The sequence below is a fragment of the Panulirus ornatus genome, chromosome 40 (genome assembly GCF_036320965.1).
Source record: "Panulirus ornatus isolate Po-2019 chromosome 40, ASM3632096v1, whole genome shotgun sequence".
NCBI classification, from domain to species: Eukaryota; Metazoa; Arthropoda; class Malacostraca; order Decapoda; family Palinuridae; genus Panulirus; species Panulirus ornatus.
In genome coordinates this window covers 3,492,772-3,518,787 of record NC_092263.1, presented here as the reverse complement: position 1 = coordinate 3,518,787, position 26,016 = coordinate 3,492,772, and the positions used below count along the sequence as shown (strand labels likewise).

General features: G+C 46.3%; 1 protein-coding gene across 2 annotated transcripts in view; it reads left to right on the top strand.

The window, feature by feature from the left end:
- Nucleotides 1–26,016, top strand: part of LOC139761315 (dipeptidase 1-like) — a 154,419-nt gene that overhangs the window by 102,909 nt on the left and 25,494 nt on the right. For both annotated transcript variants that reach the window (XM_071685369.1, XM_071685368.1), the window contains exons 4-5: nt 11,985–12,162; nt 19,929–20,085. In XM_071685369.1, the coding sequence (XP_071541470.1) occupies nt 11,985–12,162; nt 19,929–20,085 (335 nt within the window). The remainder of the gene's footprint in view (nt 1–11,984; nt 12,163–19,928; nt 20,086–26,016) is intronic.

Genomic DNA, 26,016 nt, shown 5'->3' with positions numbered 1-26,016 from the left:
AGCAAAGAAAACATGCTAAAAGACTTAGAATATTCTAATCGAATAGAAGAAATGCTAACGAAATTGGAGTGAAGTTAAGTCTGAACAAACTTGTTATGGAAAGACTAGAAATATGATAGTGACACCTTAAAAAGAACCAACAGGAGAAGATATAGAAAACGAGAACGTCAACAATGTCTGAGTCATCAGCAAACAAGAACTGTCAAACATGGTAAGGTGACCAACGCACTCTACTGACCTCAAACATGTTAAGGCGACCAACGCACTCTACTGACCGCAAACATGGTAAGGTGACCAACGCACTCTACTGACCTCAAACATGGTAAGGTGACCAACGCACTCTACTGACCTCAAACATGTTAAGGCGACCAACGCACTCTACTGACCGCAAACATGGTAAGGTGACCAATGCACTCTACTGACCTCAAACATGGTAAGGTGACCAAACACACTCTACTGACCTCAAACATGTTAAGGCGACCAACGCACTCTACTGACCGCAAACATGGTAAGGTGACCAACGCACTCTACTGACCTCAAACACGGTAAGGTGACCAACACACTCTACTGACCTAAAACATGGTAAGGTGACCAACACACTCTACTGACCTCAAACATGGTAAGGTGACCAACGCACTCTACTGACCTCAAACGAGGATTTAAATATCTTTACGAAATATCGTCAGTAGCTAACGTTCGCATTTGGATGTAATGAAAAACAGTGATAATCAAATAACGTCTGTGTATTGGTAAATATCCAGTAGTTTTTTTTTCTCTTCTCTTCGTTTTTATCTTTTTTTCTTCGAATTGTCCTTCAGGCCAAATCCACTGCAATTTTCCTGATGGGAATGTAATGTCAAATGTTTTTTTAGACAAGTAATCTTTCTTGTAATCCTCACACACACACACACACACATATATATATATATATATATATATATATATATATATATATATATATATTCCTATGAGTCCACGGGGAAAATGAAACACGATAAGTTCCCAAGTGCACTTTCGTGTAATAACCACATCGTCGGGGCAGATACAAGAAAGAAATACAAGTCAGTTGATATGCAACGAAGAAACGTAGCTAGGACGCCATTTGTTTACCAAATGGAGTCCTAGCTACGTCTCTTCATTGTATTTCAACTGACATATTTCTCTCTTGTGTCTCCCCTGATGACGTGATTATTACACGAAAGTGCACTTGGGAACTTATCGTGTTTCATTTTCCCCGTGGATTCACAGGAATATACTTGGTCACGCCTTGGTAATGGGAACACTTTGACGGGCAAGTCAAATTTGGCGTGGCTTAATCATCGCCAAGGGGTGGAAAAGAACACAGACATGCCAAGGAACTTCTATTTCCGAAATGAGGCCAACATTTCCCAGCTCCTGCATGAAGCGCAGCCTTGGAGATGCACAAGAACGATATAACGGGTCATGAGGGTGCGCTACACACAGCAGCAGGGTAAGGTGAACTACGAGGCGGGAAGGCCCTCTTTCCGTCTGCTGGCAGCGATATACCCTCGTCAAAGGTGTCTTTTCGTCCTCAAGTGTTCCACTTCCAGACGGTATTTTTGTCGAGATCATATATACATTCCTGGAATATACTGGCCATGAGGCAAGTTCCTGGATGTCTGTCATGGCACAACCGCAGAGAGAAGTTCCATGAACTTTCTGAGGTAATCCAGGTAGGCCTTTAGTCACTACAGCTTTGAGCCCTCTGTCTCTACCTGTTCACACTGAGGGTTCAATACTGCTTCGACCAGGCGTGTTCGAGACTCTGTCTCTACCTTTTCACACTGAGGGTTCAATACTGCTTCCACCAGGCGTGTTCGAGACTGCCTCTACCTGTTTACACTGAGGGTTCAATACTGCTTCGACCAGGCGTGTTTGAGACTGTCCTACCTGTTCACATGGAGGGTTCAATGCTGCTTCGACCAGGCGTTTCGAGACTCTGTCTCTACCTGTTCACACTGAGGGTTCAATACTGCTTCGACCAGGCGTGTTCGAGACTGTCTCTACCTGTTCACATGGAGGGTTCAATGCTGCTTCGACCAGGCGTGTTCGAGACTCTGTCTCTACCTGTTCACACGGAGGGTTCAATACTGCTTCGACCAGGCATGTTCCAAGGCTCCGTCACTGACTTGACCACAGAGAAGGTTCGGTACAGCTTCGACCAAGCGCGTTCGAGGCTTTGTCTCTGCCTGTCGAGACAGAGGGGTTCAGTAAAGCTTCGACTAGGTGTGTTCCAGGCTCTGTCTTTACAGAAGATTCGGTACGGCTTCGACCCGGTGTGTTCGAGGATCTGTCTCTGCCTGTTGAGACAAAGAGCTCGACACAGCTTCGACCAGGTGTTTCAGGTTCCATCTTTGATTTGTTTACACAAAAGTTCGGTGCAGCTTCGATCAGATGCGACCTAGGCTCTGCCTCTACGAGTCGAGGCAAAGAATTCGGTAAGGCTTCGACCACAAGTGTCTGATGCTCTAGTAATGCCTTTCGAAGCTGATGGTTCGATACCGCTTCGACTAGAGGGCGTCCGAGACAGTATATTCCATCTGCTTGAAACTCCTTGCCATCTTTTACTTTACCCTTCCCCATACCACGTTTTCTAGTGAATTTCTAACCATCACCACTTCCACTATCACCATCTAGGAACCACGGTGGTGATGTAGGTCCATCATATGGGTAACGGTTATCCACATGGGCAAGCAAACGTTAAGGCAAGCAAGGAGGTAGGTAGTTGGGTAAGCAGGAAGGTAAGCAAGTACGTAAGCAGATATACAGGCAAGTAAGCAGAAAGGTAAGCAGGAAGGTAAGCACACGTAGGTAAGAAAGTAGGTAAGTAGATAGATATACATGTAGGTAAGCAGGTAGGTAAAAAGTAGGTAAGCAGAAAGGTAAGCAGGTAAGTAAGCAGGTAGATAAACAGGTAAGTAAGCAGGTAAGTAAGCAGGTAGATAAACAGGAAGGTAAGCAGGAAGGTAAGCAGGTAGGTAAGCAAGAGGGTAAGCAGGTAGGTAAGCAAGAAGGTAAAAAAGTAGGTAAGCAGGTAGGTATAGAGCAGGCAAATCAATGAGGAAGGACAGGCCACCAATACGGCACCAGGGAAAGTGCTTCTTTAAACTCCATCTTTGATAATAGGAGAGAGAGAGAGAGAGAGAGAGAGAGAGAGAGAGAGAGAGAGAGAGAGAGAGAGAGAGAGAGAGAGAGAGAGGAGGGAGGTGGAGAGAGGGAGTGAAGGTGGAGGAACATAGAATAAGGAGTCAAAGACTTGGACAGACACACACATTAACAGGGTATCAAAAATAGGGAACCTTCCCCTTACAGGAGGGGCGGGGCGGCAGCCTCATAACCTCGCTTCACAATAGACCGTCCCAGGGCCAGCCTGGCCGGCCATACACCCACAACACTCGCGGACCACCAGAGACCACAGGACGTGACAGGCAGGATCCACAGTAAACATCAGACTCACGATATTGCAGCAGCTTAGCCCCAGACCCGGGACCTGAGTGAGTCCCTTCGTCAGGTATATACCCGCAGTCGGGACCTGAGCGAGTCCCTCTTCTTCAGGTATATACCCGCAGTCGGGACCTTAGAGAGTCCCTCTTCATCAGGCATATAACCGCCGTCGGGACCTGAGCGAGTCCCTCTTCGTCAGGTATATACCCGCCGTCGCCGGGACCTGAGTCAGTCCCTCTTCGTCAGGTATATACCCGCCTTCGAGACCCAAGTGAGTCCCTCTTCGTCAGGTATATACCCGCAGTCATTGGTGTATACCACCACACAATCAGCCTAGCTACCCCTGTCTCCTTTCATGACACTCACCTGGAGTATATGGTGAATATACTGCTGTGGCAATGCAGCCAGGCCTGTAATCATATACTGCTCTTTGAAGTTCACATATCATTCAATAACATTATATCCCCTGGAGTATATGGTGAATATAACGCTATAGCAATGTAGCCGAGCCTATAATCATATACTGCTCTTTCAACTTCGCTATCATTCTATAAAAGTTATTGACAGGTCAGTAATTACGTAGACCGCACTCGGGAAAGTGATTTGAAAAGGAACAATTTGAAATATAATAACGCTATACTTTATGTCTAAAACAAACATTTCGTTATATTAATCATGGCACCACACCAATGTATGATCTTGAGTGATTTATGCTGTAACGTTACATGTAATTCTGTTCCCCACCATTGTTACTGACAGTTGCGGTGTTGCCTGTGAAATATGTTTCTGTAAAACATGTTTCTATGAAGCATGTTTCTATGAAGCATCTTTCTATGATCTTTCTGTGGAGCATGTTGCATGTGAAGATGAATGTAGTCATATATGACGTATCTTAAGGCAGTTATATTATTCCAATTGATTTGTGAACAAAGTTTACTGGAAAGCTAGGAAGACATTTTATGCTTCTTGTAACAAAAATGTGACAAATAAGGATAAGTCTAAATGTTAAGTGTTGCCCTATTCTCCCAACTTAGCTAATCTAAGACATGTTCTAAAAAAAACAGTGCTTGCAATGTAGCTTTCTAGTACAATAACACCACCAGTAAGACCTAAATAAATAATAGGCCAAATCATGCAACAATTGGGAGTGTTTACGCCGTCAAATGCAAGGCATGTAAATATATCTATATAGGCCATACTGGTAAAACTGTAACGGAGATGTGTTATTGGCACCGTCATGCAGTACGCAGGGATGACCACAAAATGCGATCGCTAAACATTGTCATGAAAATGATCACCCTGGCCATAGATCTTGAAAATCCCGTTATTCTATACCCCTCTGCTGATTATGTCACACGCAACGTCATTGAATCTGTCTTAATTGCTAATACTAAGAACTTTAATTTGTCTCCAGGTAATTCTAAATCCCTCCTCGCATTAACCAAATCATCATGAGAGAATTGACAAAACACGAAAACAAAGAAATTGTTCAAGACACACCCAGCTACCCAGGTCAACCCCCGCCACGTGACCCCCCTTAATCACTCTCCCTTACAACGGTTACTGCCAGACAAAGCGGACAGTGGTTGGTCTGTACAGATTGGTGCTGGACGGCGGGACTCAAGTGTGATGTTGGGATTTAAATAACTTTGTTAAGTACTGGCACCTGATGATGAGGTGGATTGTCTCCACGAAACATGTCGTGCCACATGTATAGAAACAATTCATGTTAAATATGATTGTGTGAACTCCTACTGAAGTGCGATTTCACCTTCCTAACTGTATGTGCATTAAGGGCTTGTCTTGAATCTATGAAATTCTTATATAGGGTTGTTTAACATGGTTTGACTTTTATGTACTCGTTAACATGTATATCTTTGTCAATCATGTTCGTCATTTCCCGCGTCATCTTGACAGCGCTATGGACAAACAAACAATGGCTTATTTACTCCCTTCCAAACTCTACCTGTCATGTTTATTTATAATGCACCGAGCCCAGAGTCCCATGTCCACAATCAACTTTCGACTCTCCTGTATCACACACACACTCCCAGACTCGGACACCAGCTTCTGCAGTTTCTCACACGAGTTTGCCACCAAAGTGAGTCATCAGCAAACAACAGCTTCATCTCCCAGGTTCGTCCTCTCCACCACACAAACAAACCGCAGACCAATATGCTGGGCGTGTGGGTCGAGACGGGTACTCAAGGGAGGAGACTTGTGGTTCTAGACGGGTAAAGAGGAGACTGTGGGTCTAAGACGGGTCCTCAAGAGGAGACTGTGTCAATCTAGACGGGTCCTCAAGAGGAGTTTGTGTGGGTCTAGACGGGTACTTAAGAGGAGATTGTGTGGGTCTAGACGGGTACTTAAAGAGAGGAGACAGACAGCATTTATTTAGCCCCTCGAGTTGGGGGAGGGAGCCATTACAGCTAGCAAGCCAGCCTGTCTCAAGCGGGCCTTGAAGAGGATCTTCGTGGAAGCAGCTTGCCAAGGGATCATTCAGCATAGCCGAGTGAGGTTCGGTTTTCTAAGACGGGTTTTATCCCAGCTGATTTGCTGATGGATAAGTGATTCTTAACAAGTTACTCGCCAAGTCTTCCCACCTCCTGACTGCCTTGATGAGACCTGGGTGTTCGGCGTTAGCTCGAAGCTCCGCAGTGTTTCGTGGCAGCAGTTCGGACGCCTAGACTCGAAGCTGTGGTGTATGACGAGGAAGGTTGGGCAGTAGGCTGGGAAGCACTGGTAACCCAACACCACCAGCAGACGTAGTCTTGACGGAGGTTCGGAGTTTTCTTGATAGCGTCATGTTCCCCACAGTTTACTACTGACGAAGGATAGAGGGGTCCTGAGGGAGTGGGTTCGCCTATGTAAGGTTGAACACATCTAAATCAGAAGGTACATGGCGTCGTGGACACATTTGATTTAGATTCCGTCATCGATCCTTCTTGTATCATCCACGTATACATCTCTCTCTCTCTCTCTCTCTCTCTCTCTCTCTCTCTCTCTCTCTCTCTCTCTCTCTCTCCCCGTCCGTGTGTATTCATGTCTTTTTTCCCCCCTCCATCACCGAATGCAAATCACTTGTAACAAGACAAAATATTGTAAAATATCAAACAAAGAATGAGTTCTGTCGCCATCACGCTGCCAAAAACCACCGCCTGAATCCTTAAGACTGTGTGAGCTGGAATTCCACACTTCAGCTTTGTCTTTATTCCCTAGTGGTTGTCCCACACCCCCAGGAAAAGTTCCTGACGCATTCTCTCCTCCTGGAAACCTTAATCCATATCCTGAACAGTGCGTCTGTCAAGCCTCAGGAGCCACTTATCGCCTGGTCTACAACTTCCCCCTAATTAGCACATCTTCCTAATTACTTTGGTTAATGGGCCACCCTCCCACGAGTCCCCATAACTGATTTATTCGTTATCACACGTTGGTCTTTTCCCACCTCGGAGAGGTAGCGTCGGGAATAGACCACACCGATTTCTGAAGTATATAAATCTTCAGTTGGCTCCTTTTTCTCTTCCTCCCTTTAAAAGGTGATAACATAGGAGGAGGAGGAAGATTTCCAGCACCCTGATCTCCTGCCGTCCCTTGTAGCCTCCTTCTACGACACGCAGGAGGCACATACTTCCCTGGAGTACTTACGATGTAAAGAAAATGTTTAGTCAAGAAGATTGTAAGTTCTTGCACGACGACCAGCCGATACTTCCATGCAAAACAGGCAGTCCAACAGAAAATGGAATGAAAGCCATTTGGTCCCATAGTTCCAGCACTGAGCTCAGAACCCTCAACTTGACGTACATCAGTTTATCATGCAAGCATCGCCAGGCATTACAACCTTGGGTTTAAATCATGCAGGCATCGCCAGGCATTACAACCCTGTGTTTATATCATGCAAGCATCGCGAGGCATCACAACCCTGTGTTTATATCATGCAAGCATCACCAGGCATTACAACCCTGTGCTTATATCATGCAAGCATCGGCAGGCAGGCATTACAACCCTGTCGTGTGTAGCATGATAGTTTCCAGCACCACTTCATCTGTATTCACGTATCGGAAACATGGCAATGCACATTTTCTCGTGGGTCATCCTCTGTCTTAACACGATGGCGAGCAGCGGGAGACCCCCGCTGGACGCAAAGGAAGTCTTTAATGACCAAATGGTTTGTTGACCTTCGTCAGGAAGTTAAGAAGACTTTTCTGAAGTGTTTTCAATCCTAGGTCGAGCTCTCCTTCCCTCCCTGCTGGGTCAGCTTTCGTCAGGAAAGCAGAACTGCTCCTTACCCTTCCTTCTGCTGGGTCAGCCTTCGTCAGGAGACAGAGCCGCTCCTTACCCTTCCCTCTGCTGACGGAGAGTCAGCCTTCGTCAGGAAGCAACTGCTGACGCTAAGCTGCCTCCTTGCCCTGCTAGTAATTCTTGCCAATTCTGGAAAGCTTTTCATCTTTTATGATTATGTTGGCCCCGGAGGTGTGGCTGAAGAGGACATGAGTAGCTAAGGAACTGGGGAGACAATAATGTGGGGAGAAAAGAACATGCCGAGAAAATGAACTGGGGAGAAAATCATCTAGGGAGGAAAGGACTTGGGTCGAAGTACAACTCGCAGGGAGAAAGAGTTGCAATAGAAAACGTCTCGCGGAGGAGAACACTCGGAAGAAAATAGCTCTGGGATGTGATGCTTCACCCACCCACCAGGCGACGCCTGGGTGACTGTGAAGGTCTTGTGATAACGTATAACCCTGGGGAGAGGAGGCTAGGGAGAGGAGGCTGGGGAGAAGAGGCTGGGGAGAAGAGGCTGGGGAGAGGAGGCTGGGGAGAGGAGGCTGGGGAGAGGAGGCTGGGGAGAGGAGGCTGGGGAGAGGAGGCTGGGGAGAGGAGACGGTGGGGGGAGTGATGGGGAGGAGGAGGGTAGTGGCTTGGAAGGGTGGAGGTTAGTGGCTTGGATGGGTGGAGGTTAGTGGCTCAGATAGGTGGAAGGCAGCAGCTTGGAGGGAGGTGGAAGGTAGTAGCTTGGAGGGGTGGAGGGTAGTGACTTGGAGGGGTAGAGGGAAGTGGCTCAGAGAGGTGGAAAGTAGTGGCTTGGATGGGTGGAGGGTAGTGGCTTGGATGGGTGGAGGGTAGTGGCTTGGAGGGGTGGAGGGTAGTGGCTTGGAGGGGTGGAGGGTAGTGGCTTGGAGGGGCGGCTGGCTTCTCCCTCATGATGTAGGTCCAGCCCTACCACACCCTTAGGAGAAGACCTTACATAACTGGAGTTCCCTGTGTTCATCTTGTTCAAGCCGTTGTTCTGGTCTGTGTTCATCTTGTTCAAGCCGTTGTTCTGGTCTGTGTTCATCTTGTTCAAGCCGTTGTTCAGGTCTGTGTTCACCTTGTTCAAGCAGCTGTTCTGATCTGTGTTCATCTTGTTCAAGCAGCTGTTCTGGTCTGTGTTCACCTTGTTCAAGCCGTTGTTCTGGTCTGGTTCGTCTGTGTGTAGTTCATCTGATGTTACTGTTCATTTGTTCTGATGTTATCAGTCTAGTGCTGGTCTATGGATGTATCCGTTTATCCTCTCCTGTTTTCTGCTGTGTTGCAACAGCCGTTGCAATCTCGCTTTGTTGCTTATAATGATATGCTGGTGTGTTGCAGCCGCTACACTTTTGCTCTGTTACTGTTAATGCTGTGTTATAGCCGCTACACTCTTGCTCTGTTACTGTTAATGCTGTGTTATAGCAGCTACACTCTTGCTCTGTTACTGTTGATGCTGTGTTACAGCCGCTACACTCTTACTCTGTTACTGTTAATGCTGTGTTACGGCCGCTACACTCTTGCTCTGTTACTGTTAATGCTGTGTTCCAGCCGCTATACTCCTGTTACTGTTAATGCTGTGTTGGTTCATCCTTAATGTTATGCCGTATTGAACTGCTCTTTGTATTATTGCTATCAGTTTGTATCTTTGTTGCTGCTCTTGTCTTGTCTTTCCTTCTTCTCTTCTTCTACAGGTACGTTGTTGTGGAGGGCAGGGTCCAGCCAGTAGCGAGACGCCCTTGAGGTATATGGCTATGTTGGCCTCCCACTACCCTGGCCTGCGACTCAAAGGAACCCTTCCCTCCATGTCTAGAGCTCTCTCTCTCGCTCTCTCTCTCTCTCTCTCTCTCTCTCTCTCTCTCTCTCTCTCTCTCTCTCTCTCTAGGACGCCATTTGGCAAGAAAAAAAAGACGTTTACCAAATGGTGTCGTAGCTACGTCTCTTCGTTGTATATCAACTGACTGTTATATTTCTCTCTTGTATCTCCCCTGATGATGTGACTATTACACGAAAGTGCACTTGGGAACTTATCGCGTATCTTTTTCCCCGTGGACTCGTAGGAACATATGAATATATCCTTCACTAGCAAGTATTCTAACCAGGACCTATTGCGTGGTAGATCCGGTTTACGGTCCGTAGTTCTTCAGCAGCGAACGCTCACTCGTAACCTCCCCCTCACTTCCCTCACGTCGCATCCCGGAGATGCCCTCCCCCACGTCACCTTGTTCAAGCCGTTGTTCTGGTCTGTGTTCATCTTGTTCAAGCGGTTGTTCTGGTTGTTCCCCTCGTCCCTCCTCCTCCTCTGGCGCAATTCTTGGGACATAATCCCACGCCTTAGAACCAAATTTTCATCTCTCTTGCAGTGTGCTTAAGGCTCACGAGTCTCTGATCGCCTCCCGCAACTAGGGACGCTGCGTAATATCTCTGGGGGTATTTAATGTCCCCCCTAACACAACCTGTGGGCCATTAATTATCTCCCCCGTAATTTCGAGGTAGTCTAGAAGCCCTGTGTCTGTGTGAGTGATGAAGGTGCCACTACTGGTCTGATGAAGGGGAGGCTTGGCGACGTGGAGATGCAGGCCCCTTTGATGGCATGTTCACAGTCTCCTCCTCCGTCAGGAATGACACATACCTCCTCCTTCGTAAGGCATGACACACAGCTCCTCCTTCGTAAGGCATGACACACAGCTCCTCCTTCGTAAGGCATGACACACAGCTCCTCCTTCGTAAGGCATGACACACAGCTCCTCCTTCGTAAGGCATGACACACAGCTCCTCCTTCGTAAGGCATGACACACAGCTCCTCCTTCGTAAGGCATGACACACAGCTCCTCCTTCGTAAGGCATGACACACAGCTCCTCCTTCGTAAGGCATGACACACAGCTCCTCCTTCGTAAGGCATGACACATAGCTCCTTCTTCGTGAGGCATGACACATAGCTCCTTCTTCGTGAGGCATGACACATAGCTCCTCCTTCGTGAGGCATGACACACAGCTCCTTCTTCGTAAGGCATGACACAGCTCCTCCTTCGTGAGGCACGAGACACAGCTCCTCCTTCGTAAGGCACGAGACACAGCTCCTCCTTCGTAAGGCATGACACAGCTCCTCCTTCGTGAGGCATGACACACAGCTCCTCCTTCGTGAGGCATGAGACACAGCTCCTCCTTCGTGAGGCATGAGACACAGCTCCTCCTTCGTAAGGCATGACACAGCTCCTCCTTCGTGAGGCATGACACAGCTCCTCCTTCGTAAGGCATGACACAGCTCCTCCTTTGTGAGGCATGACACACAGCTCCTTCTTCGTGAGGCATGACACATAGCTCCTCCTTCGTGAGGCATGACACACAGCTCCTCCTTCGTGAGGCATGACACACAGCTCCTTCTTCGTGAGGCATGACACACAGCTCCTTCTTCGTGAGGCATAACACAAACCTCCTCCTTCGTGAGGCACGACACAGCTCCTTCGTCAGACATGACACACAGCTCCTCCTTCGTCAGGCATGACACATAGCTCCTCCTTCGTCAGGCATGACACATAGCTCCTCCTTCGTCAGGCATGACACATAGCTCCTCCTTCGTCAGGCATGACACATAGCTCCTCCTTCGTCAGGCATGACACATAGCTCCTCCTTCGTCAGGCATGACACATAGCTCCTCCTTCGTCAGGCACGACACATAGCTCCTACTTCATCAGGCATGACACATGGCTCCTCCTTCGTCAGGCACGATACAGAGTTCCTTCATCGTGTGAAGAACGGCTGGGTACGACAACGGTCCATGTGAAGGACCGTTGGGGAAGACGGTCCATGTGAAGGACCCGTCACAGACATTTCCTTCCCGTGATCTTTATCCTTTCCTTCCTGAACCTGTATCTCTCAAGTCCTTCCCCTCCTCCACTTGTACTCTTGCCCCTCCCTCCCTCCATAGTACCCTCCACCTGTACCCTTAGCCCTCCTCACTCCCTAGTTCCCTCCCTCTGTATCCTTACCCCTCCTTCTATGTATGTGGGAGATACAAAAACCCCATATTTTTTTCGTATAACTGGGTTCTGATTTTGTTATCAAGTTACTTTAACTAATACATCATTGTATGTGTCACCTGTCATAATCATGCCACTGTGTCAAACACATCTCTGTCACTTTGTCTGTCACCTGTCATTCCATCACGTGACTGTAGCCAACAGATATCTGTCACTTTGTCAAGTGTCATCCCATCTGCCATTTTCCTCTTCAGGAGACGGAGGATTCGGGACGAGGACCAAGGTGTGGGTGTGCCTGGTGTTGGTGCTAGCGGCCGTGACGGGCGTGGGCGTGGGCGTGCCCCTGGCGCTGCGGGTGGACCCTGGCGCTTCCCTTCAGCAGCGCCTCACCACAGCCAAGACGCTGCTCAGGGAGACCCCGCTCTTCGACGGGTCAGTGGCTTCCCCATGGTTCCCGTTTTCATTGCAAGTGTGACGTCATGATTTGTTTACTTCCTGTACGTCCATAAAAGGTCATCATAGAACCAATTCTTTATAGTCTTATCATAGCTATTATCTCTAATTCATGAGCTGTTATATTTATGTATCTTTGCTGTGAATCACCTTACAATCTTTTTATACTCCTGCCCTTTAAATGCATACGTGTTGCTTTATCATCATGTTACAGGTTTGGAAAAGGTTTATGCCCCGATCATAATGTCATCTTTGAATTCATTTACTCTTCTGAGGTCTGTCATGTTCCGCGGAGGCATCACAGTCGCCATAGTATTACTGGAACGAAAGACAATAAACCAACGCCATTTTGATTTGTGTTCACTACTCCCTTATATTCATTTCGATGAACGTTAGTTTCGATCATATGGACATCATATGATTTCAGGTGTAATCCAATCCAGAATACTCCAAGAAGACTGGAAGGTGTTTTGGACAAGAAGACTGGAAAGTGTCTTAGATATGAAGACTGGAGGGTGTCTTAGATATGAAGACTGGAGGGTGTCTTAGATATGAAGACTGGAAGGTGTCTTAGATATGAAGACTGGAAGGTGTCTTAGATATGAAGACTGGAAGGTGTCTTAGATATGAAGACTGGAAGGTGTCTTAGATATGAAGACTGGAAGGTGTCTTAGATATGAAGACTGGAAGGTGTCTTAGATATGAAGACTGGAAGGTGTCTTAGATATGAAGACTGGAAGGTGTCTTAGATATGAAGACTGGAAAGTGTCTTAGATATGAAGACTGGAAAGTGTCTTAGATATGAAGACTGGAAAGTGTCTTAGATATGAAGACTGGAAAGTGTCTTAGATATGAAGACTGGAAAGTGTCTTAGATATGAAGACTGGAAAGTGTCTTAGATATGAAGACTGGAAGTGTCTTAGATATGAAGACTGGAAGGTGTCTTAGATATGAAGACTGGAAGGTGTCTTAGATATGAAGACTGGAAGGTGTCTTAGATATGAAGACTGGAAGGTGTCTTAGATATGAAGACTGGAAGGTGTCTTAGATATGAAGACTGGAAGGTGTCTTAGATATGAAGACTGGAAGGTGTCTTAGATATGAAGACTGGAAGGTGTCTTAGATATGAAGACTGGAAGGTGTCTTAGATATGAAGACTGGAAGGTGTCTTAGATATGAAGACTGGAAGGTGTCTTAGATATGAAGACTGGAAGGTGTCTTAGATATGAAGACTGGAAGGTGTCTTAGATATGAAGACTGGAAGGTGTCTTAGATATGAAGACTGGAAGGTGTCTTAGATATGAAGACTGGAAGGTGTCTTAGATATGAAGACTGGAAGGTGTCTTAGATATGAAGACTGGAAGGTGTCTTAGATATGAAGACTGGAAGGTGTCTTAGATATGAAGACTGGAAAGTGTCTTAGATATGAAGACTGGAAGGTGTCTTAGATATGAAGACTGAAGGTGTCTTAGATAGAAGACTGGAAGTGTCTTAGATATGAAGACTGGAAAGGTGTCTTAGATATGAAGACTGGAAGGTGTCTTAGATATGAAGACTGGAAGTGTCTTAGATATGAAGACTGGAAGGTGTCTTAGATATGAAGACTGGAAGGTGTCTTAGATATGAAGACTGGAAGGTGTCTTAGATATGAAGACTGAAGGTGTCTTAGATATGAAGACTGGAAGGTGTCTTAGATATGAAGACTGGAAGGTGTCTTAGATATGAAGACTGGAAGGTGTCTTAGATATGAGACTGGAGGTGTCTTAGATATGAAGACTGGAAGGTGTCTTAGATATGAAGACTGGAAGGTGTCTTAGATATGAAGACTGGAAGGTGTCTTAGATATGAAGACTGGAAGTTGTCTTAGATATGAAGACTACAGCAGCAACTACTAGCAAACTTGCCATTATTACCAGGATACCTACAGACAATAAAGGAAGAAATATCCTACCCAGCAAAGCCAGCGTAGATGGAAGGAAACAATTGAATGCCAGAGTCAGGAATCTATTCTTCTTCGTAAATCTTCGACCACGTCTCCTTCAGGAGAATCAATGCCTGGTTCTTGCTTCCAGGTGTCCTTGATACCTTACCTACCATGTCTGGCTATAGATAACACCCAACTCCAGACGAATCCCTTACATTAGCCGGAGACTTTGTGTTCCAGCCTGGCGGAATGGTTGCTGGAACTAAAGATCTGGCAAAATCATGGAACACACATCTTATTCCAACTAAGATTCCAGGATTCTAATGTCAGAAGCTTGGTGAATATCCCTTTAAATGGAATGTCTGGATGCACCTCATTCTTGCTTATTATAATAAAGTCTTTATCTTTAGTCTTCTTAAGAATACGTAGCCCAATAGTGTCTTTCGTTATTGTACAGATCCCAGTATTCAAGGAAAGATATACCACATGATATCCTGGAATAACTGATCTTAATATAAGAGAATTCAAGAGGTTATGTAAAAGAAAATCTGACACCATTAACACAACCTTCTGTTGTGAATCCCCAAGGCGCAATAGACTAGTTTGAGAAGCCTACATGGGCCTTGAGGAAGCTAATGACTAATTCAATAAGGGAAGGACCCATGTCTGAGCGTGTTTACACTACAGAAACATCAACATTATTGGAACATCCAATCCTATTCAGTTGCTTTTGGAAGAGTAGACTCCAAACCACCACCCCTACCCCTCAGAATTTATTACAACCTTAATTGCAATTTCCAATGACTGTAATCAATGAAAGAAAATAATCACAGAAAAAAAAACTTGATGATGGATATTCAAAGTTCTTTCCCGAGTTATCAGAAGATGATACTGATCCAGGAAGGATGATGAGTACAGACTTCAAAAAACGAGTGGATGAAAGTTTTCATTGTGTCGCCCGAGACAATACGGGGAAATACTCACAAAAGGGGGAAGTGACAGCTGCTTCTCAGGACTAATGGAACACCAGCGCCATCACAAGGAAACGTGCATAATGGGAACTCTTGATAGCGACAAGGGAATAGCAGCAAGCGCGCAAGTTTGACTGACTGATGAAGAACGGGATATTATTTCTGCCGAGACAAACAGACACGAAGATAGAACATCAAAGGGCATGGCTGGTCCTATGATAGATAGACGAAAAATTGGATTCTGAATGGGCAAGATATGCACGTAAACCAATGAGGACGACTATCTGATGTTCATTTTAGTTTCACAAAGACACACACGATTTAATTTCTAATCCTCATAGGCAGCTGTGGTGCCTGTCTTCTCAAACGGAGCTCTTACCATGAAGTTAATAAGCAAATGCATATTCATAAAGTTGACAGGTGTATCAAAGGAGCTGCAAGTTCGTGTTAATTTAGGGACAACGAGATCGCGAGGAGATGGAGGATGGAAGTTTTGTATGTTTACGTTTGATCAATGTTCCGAAGACCGTCTTGCTCGGGGGCATCAGAGTCGCCAACTGTATCACTTAGAACGAGAGGCAATTAGCAGTTGCTACTCTGAATCGTGCCAGCTAAAGCTCCTCCATTCACCCTGCTGACTGTGTGTGTGTGTGTGTGAGAGAGAGAGAGAGAGAGAGAGAGAGAGAGAGAGAGAGAGAGAGAGAGAGAGAAGGGGTAACTAGGGCTACCTGAGGGTCTGCTGGTGGCTGGGATAGAGAAATACTGGGTCTGGGACATGCCTGGGGCGTCCTGGATATCTGGTGGTAACTATGGGATACGACTGGGGTGTCCTGGGTGTATGTTCTATGGTGATGGCTGTGGGACATGACTGGGACATTCTGGGTCTGTGGTGATGGCTGTGGGACATGGCTGGGACGTCCTGGCTCTATGACACATGTTAAGTGACTGGGATGGTCTAGGGTCTGTGGTGGTGGCTGTGGGACATGGCTGGGATGTTCCTAGTCTGTGGTGGTGGCTGTGGCGACTCACAGAAGCTTAATGGAAATAATAGTAGTGTCTGTAGACAATGGCTGAGGCTTCTTGAGTCACTGGTGAAGACCTAAGACTTCCTGGAACTGTGATGGGGGCTCTAGGGAAGACCTAGGACTTCCTGGAACTGTCATGAGGGCTCTGGGGAGGGCTAAGGACTTCCTGGAACAGTGATGAGGGCTCTGGTGAGGGCCAAGGACTTCCTGGAACGGTGATGAGGGCTCTAGGGAAGACCTAGGACTTCCTGGAACAGTGATGAGGGCTCTGGGGAGGGCCAAGGACTTCCTGGAACGGTGATGAGGGCTCTGGGGAAAGCCTAAGACTTCCTTGAACGGTGATGATAGCTCTAGGGAAGACCTAGGACTTCCTGGAACGATGATGAGGGCTCTGGTGAGGGCCAAGGACTTCCTGGAACGACGATGAGGGCTCTGGGGAAGACCTAGGACTTCCTGGAACAGTGGTGAAGGCTTTGGGGAGGGCCAAGGACTTCCTGGAACGGTGATGAGGGCTCTAGGGAAGACCTAAGACTTCCTGGAACGGTGATGAGGGCTCTAGGGAAGACCTAAGACTTCCTGGAACGGTGATGAGGGCTCTAGGGAAGACCTAGGACTTCCTGGAACAGTGATGAGGGCTCTGGGGAGGGCCTAGGACTTCCTGGAACGATGATGAGGGCTCTGGGGAGGGCCAAGGACTTCCTGGAACGGTGATAGGGGCTCTAGGGAAGACCTAAGACCTCCTGGAACTGTGATGGGGGCTCTAGGAAGGGCCAAGGACTTCCTGGAACGGTGATAGGGGCTCTAGGGAAGACCTAAGACTTCCTGGAACGGTGATGAGGGCTCTGGGGAGGGCCAAGGACTTCCTGGAACGGTGTTGAGGGCTCTAGGGAAGACCTGGGACTTCCTGGAACTGTCATGAGGGCTCTGGGGAGGGCCAAGGACTTCCTGGAACTGTGATGAGGGCTCTGGGGAAGGCCAAGGACTTCCTGGATCTATGCCGGGGGCTCTAATCTAGACCTCAGACTTCCAGGATCTGTCCTGGAAGCCTAAGGGGAAGACTAAAAGCTTTCTGGAATACTAAACAATGACTGTGGGGAGTGACCTCGACCTCCTGTGGGCTATCAGACACAGATGACTGGCCTCTGGAATCTTATGGATGGGCGTAGGAAGAGAACGGCTGGAAACAGTGAGGAGCTGTCCAGGGAAAAACTTATTTATTTCCTGAGTAAACCAAGTTAAAATCCCTTCGTCAGGATCACGTACTGAATCCATCCCCACTGTTCTTTTGTCACACGTAACGAAATTCAACCTTAGAAAATAACAGGGTAATGACATATTACGCAGGAAGATGGATCCATAATGAGAGATGTCAATGTTTCTATATAGATCATATACACTTTCTCCAGACACTTCCCTACAAAGTACTTTCTAGATCATATACACTTTCTCTAGACACTTCTCTACAAATTACTATCTAGATCATATACACTTTTTCCTAACACTTCCCTACAAAATACTATCTATTTCAATGTTTGAGTGAACAAAGTAACACTATTCTGATGGGAGAAGATCAAAACAGGTTTCCAGATCATAATCACTGCAAAAGACTATCAAAATAGTCTACATGTCATATTCACCGCTGCAGTGCGAATTTAGCAGCCGCTATTATCGTAATGCTATAAGTACTATACTTTGAATGAACCAGAAAGACTCAGTCATCCATTGCTTGGGTTTCAAACCCACACGAAAGCAATGAAGAAGCAGAGGTTCTTCCTTAATAACAGAGACACTGTTCTGTTCCATGACTGGCCTTCACCCAGTCACTCTGTGCTCTGGTAATGGTTAACCATGGGGTCGGGGCACAACACCCATTCCCAGAAGACCTCCATTCCAGGGTACTACAGCCCTCCTGGACTCCTCACGCTGCCGTAGTTGCTAATGCAACACAAACATACGACTGAAGGAGGGAGGCGGTGGGTTCAGAGTTACGCGTGCGGGTAATCCAGTGAGGCAACACTGCACGCAATATATATCTTGGGGGAACTTGCCAACCCTGTGCCACCAGCTTCCACCAAGAGCTACCACTATGGGGAACCTGCCAACGTTGGGCCACCAGCTTGCCAACAGCAGAACCACTGTTGGGAACCTGTCAATACGGTTGCACCAGCTACCATTACTAGATCCCCCCACAGCTGGGTCTGGGACCTTACCTTACGTATACCTTACGATGGTTTGGAAGGTCTTCTACCCCCACAGCTAGGTCTGGGACCTTACCTTACGTATACCTTACGATGGTTTGGAAGGTCTTCAACCCCCACAGCTAGGTCTGGGACCTTACCTTACCATCCCTTACCTTACGATGGTTGAGAAGGTCTTCTACTCCCCACAGCTGGATCTGAGACCTTCCCTTACCTTACCTTACGATGGTTTAGAAGGTCTTCTACTCCCCACACCTGGGTCTGAGACCTTCCATTCCCTTACCTTACGATGGTTTGGAAGGTCTTCTACCCCCACAGCTGGGTCTGAGACCTTCCCTTCCCTTACCTTACGATGGTTTGGAAGGTCTTCTACCCCCCACAGCTCGGCCAGCCACCAAACTATCAAGCCGTGAAACCACTAATATTACAGTAGAGTTCCTGCCTATTGAACTGTTCATCTCGAAAATGGAAGAGCGTCACACCTCGTCATCCGAGGAAGGTAGATGCCTTAGCTGGATCCAGGCCAGCTGGTGGTTCAGAGCACCAGCTGGGAGCGGCAAGTGGTATGACTACAGCTGGCTGCTGCACTAGTGAAGGAGGCTATGATAAAAGCAGTTAGACAATAAATCACTATTCCATTCGTCCTCATGAATGAAACTTACCCGGAGATTAAACGAGAGTGTCTGCTTTGGCAGTAACTTGGTCAACATAAGTTATAACTTAATGTGATAACTCAAAGCTCTCATGTGTGAGTTAGTCTTTGTTTACCGTCAAACGTCTGTTCAGTTAACTCACATGGTCATCGCCAGCTGGCCAGACCACGCGTGGCTATCAGTAACTTTGGGTGGGACTAAATCAAAAACGTCTATGATAGACATTCAATCTTTGTCATAATGTCAAAAGCGTTTGTTCTATATGTCTGTACTTAGAAATAAATTCTCGTCTGTATCGAGAAATTTGACCTATTCATTTTTATCATTATCGTCCAATTATATTTCTTATCTTTGTTCATATTATTGACCAATTGTATTTCTTATCTATGTTCATATCTTATCATGTGCTGTTATCAGTAATATATTGAACCAATAAAACATTCCCAACTCCTGTTTCTCCCCATGCAGAAGGATGCCCCATACCACATATAACCTCCCTTCCTCCCCACATATACGCCCTCTCTGCAATACATATAAGGCCTCTACACTCCACATATACGCCCTCTCTGCAGTACATATAAGGCCTCTACACTCCACATATAAGCCCACTCTGTACCACATGTTGGGCCTCTCCCTGCCACATAAAAATTCTCTCTCCAACATACACATATAAGGCCTATCCTCGCCACATATAAGCCCTCTACTCCCCACATATAAGCCCTCTACTCCCCACATATAAGCCCTCAACTCCCCACATATAAGCCCTCAACTCCCCACATATAAGCCCCTTTGCTCCCCACATATAAGGCCCCATACTCCCCACATATTAGGCCTCTCCCTGCCCCATAAAAATTTCCCCCAACACACACACACAGAAGGCATCTCCTCCCAACATACAAGGCCTCTTCTTCCTACCCATATAAACCCCCTTAACTCTCCCCTTATATAACCCGCACATCTGCTCCCGCCCCCAGACACAACGACTTGCCGTGGAACATCCGTAAGTTCATGCACAACAAACTTCACAGCTTCAACTTCACAGCCGAACTGAAGAAGTTGCGCCCCTGGTCCAGGTCCTCCTGGTCACATACTGACCTGCCCAGGTTGAAGGAGGGCATGGTAGGTGCCCAGGTGAGTCCACGTGGTGTCGTAGGTGCCCAGGTGGTGTGGTAGGTGCCCAGGTGAGTCCACGTGGTGTCGTAGGTGCCCAGGTGGTGTGGTAGGTGCCCAGGTGAGTCCAGGTGGTGTGGTAGGTGCCCAGGTAGTGTGGTAAGTGAGCCCAGGTGGTGTGGTAGGTGCCCAGGTGAGTCCAGGTGGTGTGGTAGGTGCCCAGGTGGTGTGGTAGGTGCCCAGGTGGTGTGATAGGTGCCAAGGTGGTGTGATAGGTGCCAAGGTGGTGTGATAGGTGCCAAGGTGAGTCCAGGTGGTGTGGTAGGTGCCCAGGTGGTGTGGTAGGTGCCAAGGTGGTGTGAGAGGTGCCAAGGTGGTGTGAGAGGTGCCCAGGTGGTGTGATAGGTGCTCAGCCTCTAACAACAGCTGGTGCACAGGAACTACAACGCTCCTCCTGCCTCTAACAACAGCTGGTGCACAGGAACACCAACACTCCTCCTGCCTCTAACAAGGCACTAAAAGACACCATCAGCTTTACCACTAAGGTGTAGCCACTTTGCAACACACACACACACCTCACCAGATGATCGATCAAGTGTCAGAGTGTGGAGCAGCTGCCTCGGTCAAGCTGTGCACCACCGCTGGTGTCGTCGCTTCATGATGAATGCAGACCACGGAGTCCTCATGAATACGTGAATGGCATAAATGTTACGACTTGGTCAATACTGAAATACAGTAAGTTATTTATTGTTTACTGAAATAGTTATCTATTTACTGAAATACAGCGAGTTATTTTTTTTTTACTGAAATACAGTTATTCATTTTTTGCTGAAATACGGTGTTATTTCTTACTGAAATACAGTGTTATCTATTTCTTACTGAAATAGTGATTTATCTATCTTTTACTGAAATACCGTTATTTTTTACTGAAATACAGTAAATGAGTTACTTATTTTCTACTGAAATACAGTGAGTTATTTACTTTGAACTGTGGTGGAAATTAGTTGTGAGAGTGTATGTACGCTGAGTCTTATAAAGTCATATATGAAACAAGTTGCAAACTTATATTACTTAACGTATATGAAGGTTATATAATAGTCATGCAAAATAAAAGCTGTTCTCTTGATAGTATACCAAACCATGACATAGGTTATATCTCCAGTATAACACGACGAGCATAATGGAAGAACAAATTCTCAAGTATAACAGATAGATAGACTGTCAAGCATGATGGACAGATAGACTGTCAAGTATGATGGACAGATAGACTGTCAAGTATGATGGACAGATAGACTGTCAAGTATGATGGACAGATAGACTGTCAAGTATGATGGACAGATAGACTGTCAAGTAAACAGATAGACAATCAATCATGATGGACAGATAGACAATCAAGCATGATGGACAGATAGACAATCAAGCATGATGGACAGATAGACAATCAAGCATGATGGACAGATAGACAATCAATCATGATGGACAGATAGACAATCAAGCATGATGGACAGATAGACAATCAAGCATGATGGACAGATAGACAATCAATCATGATGGACAGATAGACAATCAATCATGATGGACAGATAGACAATCAAGCATGATGGACAGATAGACAATCAAGCATGATGGACAGATAGACAATCAAGCATGATGGACAGATAGACAATCAAGCATGATGGACAGATAGACAATCAAGCATGATGGACAGATAGACAATCAAGCATGATGGACAGATAGACAGTCAAGCATGATGGACAGATAGACAATCAAGCATGATGGACAGATAGACAGTCAAGTATGATGGATGACAGACATTCCTGCTAGACAGATGGGACTCGTTCTAATACGCTGGACAGAGACAACATTGTTCATGTTGGTCTAGGTGTAAACAGGTGGCATGGTACGTCTTGGGTCTAACACAGTTTCCTCCAGTAGGTACCCAGGTGAGTTGGCTGGGATTAGGTGAGTCTCCTACTCATTCCCTAGTCTTCCTGAGGGACTTGCGAAATCTTAGGTGAGTCTAGGTGCTGTGATAAAAGCTCAAGGTGAACTCATGGCACCTTATCACCTACACCCTGCTCAAGGAGGTCGTTAACAGATACAGGTGAGTCGTCCAGGTGAGTCGCGTCCACCTTCAGGAGAAGTCTTCAGGTACCTTAGATGATTTAAGGTGAGCCTGGTGCCTAGGTGAAAATAACTAAGGTGTCAGGTGGCTTGACCCAGTATATAAAACCACTGGGCAATGTCTTGGTTTGAGGTTAGGTGGCATACACAACCAGGGCACCTACGTGATAACAAATGGCCAGGTATACAGGGTCAGACGAGTCTGGCAAACCACAAAAATGAGGCCAAAGATAAAAGACAACTATGGACGGATCAGTCAGCCAACCAAGGAGTGGAGAGATTATTGCTCAACAACGGGATGATGATTGGACAACAAACAAGCTTCACCCAGGATCATGTCAAGTTCTTCCTTCCCTAACCCTCCTCCCCCAGGGGAGTCTAGGTGGCGCAACAGGTGACTCAGGTGAAGGTGTAGGACGTAAGAGCGGCTCCCTGAACGCCTCCCAGCGCTTCGCGTTTTCCCTCGCCTCTCTCTCTTCCAAGGACGTGGACAAGGCGCCTACGAGGTCTGAGACTGCCGGAAACTTGCGACATTCCTCCTCACAGTGAAGCAGAAAAAAAAAAAGAATGGAAGGGAAATAGTTTTGTGAATACGTGGAGGGAGTGGGAGGGTCCAGGAGGACGAAGAGCACCAGGAGAGCGAGCAGAGAGAGAGAGTGAGTGGGGGTTAGATTAGGAGGCGAGAGAGAGAGAGAGAGAGAGAGAGAGAGAGAGAGAGAGAGAGAGAGAGAAGGACGGGAAGCGGTAAGACGAAGTGGAGAGGAAGAAGTGGAGTAGGACATGACTGAACCTGGCCGACCACAGATGCTGGTAAGGGTTTTGCTGCCACGAAGGAAGGAAAGAAGTATGTGTCCTGGTGATGGGGATGTGCTCCGTGTGTGTCCTGGTGATGGGGATGTGCTCCGTATGTGTCCTGGTGATGGGGATGTGCTCCGTATGTGTCCTGGTGATGGGGATGTGCTCCGTGTGTGTCCTGGTGATGGGGATGTGCTCCGTGTGTGTCCTGGTGATGGGGATGTGCTCCGTATGTGTCCTGGTGATGGGGATGTGCTCCGTGTGTGTCCTGGTGATGGGGATGTGCTCCGTACGTGTCCTGGTGATGGGGATGTGCTCCGTGTGTGTCCTGGTGATGGGGATGTGCTCCGTATGTGTCCTGGTGATGGGGATGTGCTCCGTGTGTGTCCTGGTGATGGGGATGTGCTCCGTATGTGTCCTGGTGATGGGGATGTGCTCCGTGTGTGTCCTGGTGATGGGGATGTGCTCCGTATGTGTCCTGGTGATGGGGATGTGCTCCGTGTGTGTCCTGGTGATGGGGATGTGCTCCGTACGTGTCCTGGTGATGGTAAAGAGACAGACAAACAGTACTGCCCCTCCACTACCAGACAATACTACCTAAAAAAGTATTGTTAGTTGTTGAAAGGAATATTGTAAGTGTCATGTGAGATTTACTAAACTACCAGTAATGTGTCATGTGCGACCCTACAGATACTGTGATTAGGGGAAAATAAAACACGACAAGTTCCCAAGTGCACTTTCAAATAATGATCACATCGTCAGGGGAGATACAAGAATGAGATAGAAGACGTAGAACAGTCGGTTGATATACAAGGAAGGGACGTAGCTAAGACGCCATTGGTAAACAAGTGTTACCGGATTCATAAGACAATTCTTTGTGTATTCAATAAGAAGATTCAATGATATTTCTGTTGGTCATGGAGTTAGAGTTTATAACTGAATCAGCGTTACTCCAGTCAATACAATGGTCATGATTTTAACATGATTTGACTCCTGTCCTTATACTATATCTATGTTACTTAAGTCTTTCATAAAGATCCTTACCAGTCTGCGCAATATAAAACATATTACAACTTTTACAAAGGATTCTGTAAACACAGCCCGCAGAATTTTCTAGCGAGCTTTTAAGATATTATTGATAATACTGTTATTGCTGAAGATTATATCCACATTAAAGGTTTTAAGCAACCTGGGGAGTAGCAAAATTATCAATAGAAAGAACTAAAAGATTCTTGGTATCAAGGAGAGCTTTGGAGTTAACTCTAAAAAATCATTTCTTTGCCAACTTGTGATTTATCAATGAAAGATCAAGGATACTTTAACTTGGGTCCAATGGAATACATCTTCAAATTCTTTCTCAATAAATTCAGGACTGTATATACGTAATGGCCTAAGGAACATCGACAGAAATGATGATTGTTTAACTCTGAGTTGAGTAATAATGAATGTAAGAACAAAGATTGGCTGGTTTCCTGTATATGCTAAACCTTAACATGTTCCTAACCCTATGGTAACAATTATTTTCCTTTTCCACAGTAACTTTGAAAGGACTAAATTGTTAAGTAAAGGGAGAAATGTTTGTAAATTTTCGCTTGTCGGCCAAACACAAAGAACCTCGTCTACATATCTAAATCAAATTGCCTTAGAGGGTAAGATATCTCTTGGCAATTTTGTTTCAAAGAATTCCACGCATGGAATACTTAAAACTGGTGACTAAAGGTTACCCATCGCCATACCCATCTTCTGCCCATAATACTCCCCATTGAAATGAAATACACGGTCTTTTATACACAATTTTTGAAGCAGGTAAACCATTATCATCTAAGGCATCAACCAGATATTCTAAGAGATCAACAACTGGAACTTTTGCTAATGACCAAAAGGAAATGTCAATGAATCTTCCCCGGTTAAATACACAGAGATTTGTAACATGCATACTAGTGACGGTCTATACAAACTGGATAGCTTTGTTGTGGGCAAAATTTGTAAACTGTTCTCTGTCTTGTCCACAATTAAATTTCATGACAGACATGATGCCAGACCCGAACACCATCACCCGGTAACACTTGTTTACCAATGGCGTCTTAGCTACGTCTCTTCTTTGTATATCAACTGATTGTTCTAAGCCTTCTATCTCATTCTTATATCTTCCCTGACGATGTGATCATTACACGAAAGTGCACTTGTGAACTTATCGCGTTTCATTTTCCTCGTGGTTATCAGCAAATACTAGATCACACACACCACAGTGACCACTTGCACCCAAGATCTGGCCAAAGTCTTCGTCGAGTCTTGTGATATTTGTAAGAATACCAGAGCCCCAGATCTTCATGCCTTAACATATCATTCACTATGTGATGGAGGAAAATGGGAAACAAAGGTGTTCCAGAAGTAACATATCGTGTTACCAACCTGGGAGAGAGAAAGAAAAAAAAAATCGTAGTGTAGGGGGTGACTTGGTGAAGTACACATGGACAGATCCATTTTGCAAACCCTGGGGTTAGATTACCACCAGACCAGCTCCATTACAAACACAAATAAGAAGTTTGTCAGACATCTTGTGTGGTGGAGACGCTGGAGGTGGGGAGAGGGGCCAAGCTGGGGGCGATGTATGAAGACTGTGTTACCCCCCAGCCCGGCTCAGACTGGAGAGAAGTGTGGGATAGGGGGCAGCTAAAGCTAAGTCTACTGTGTTATGTTAGCTTTGCTAGGTCTACTGTGTTATGTTAGCTTTGCTAGGGCTAATGTGTTATGTGTGTTATATTTGCAAGTTTTATTCATTATGTCATGAACTCTTATCCCTCACGTGCCGTGTTAATCCCTGATGCTGGAGGCCATCCATCTAGTGATACCCCATGCCAATGACCCTGATCTCCTCCTCCCCCCCACAGTTCTGGGTCTCCTACGTGCCGTGCAGCTGGTCGTACCACTGACCCTGATCTCCTCCTCCTCCCCCCACAGTTCTGGGTCTCCTACGTGCCGTGCAGCTGGTCGTACCACTGACCCTGATCTCCTCCTCCTCCCCCCACAGTT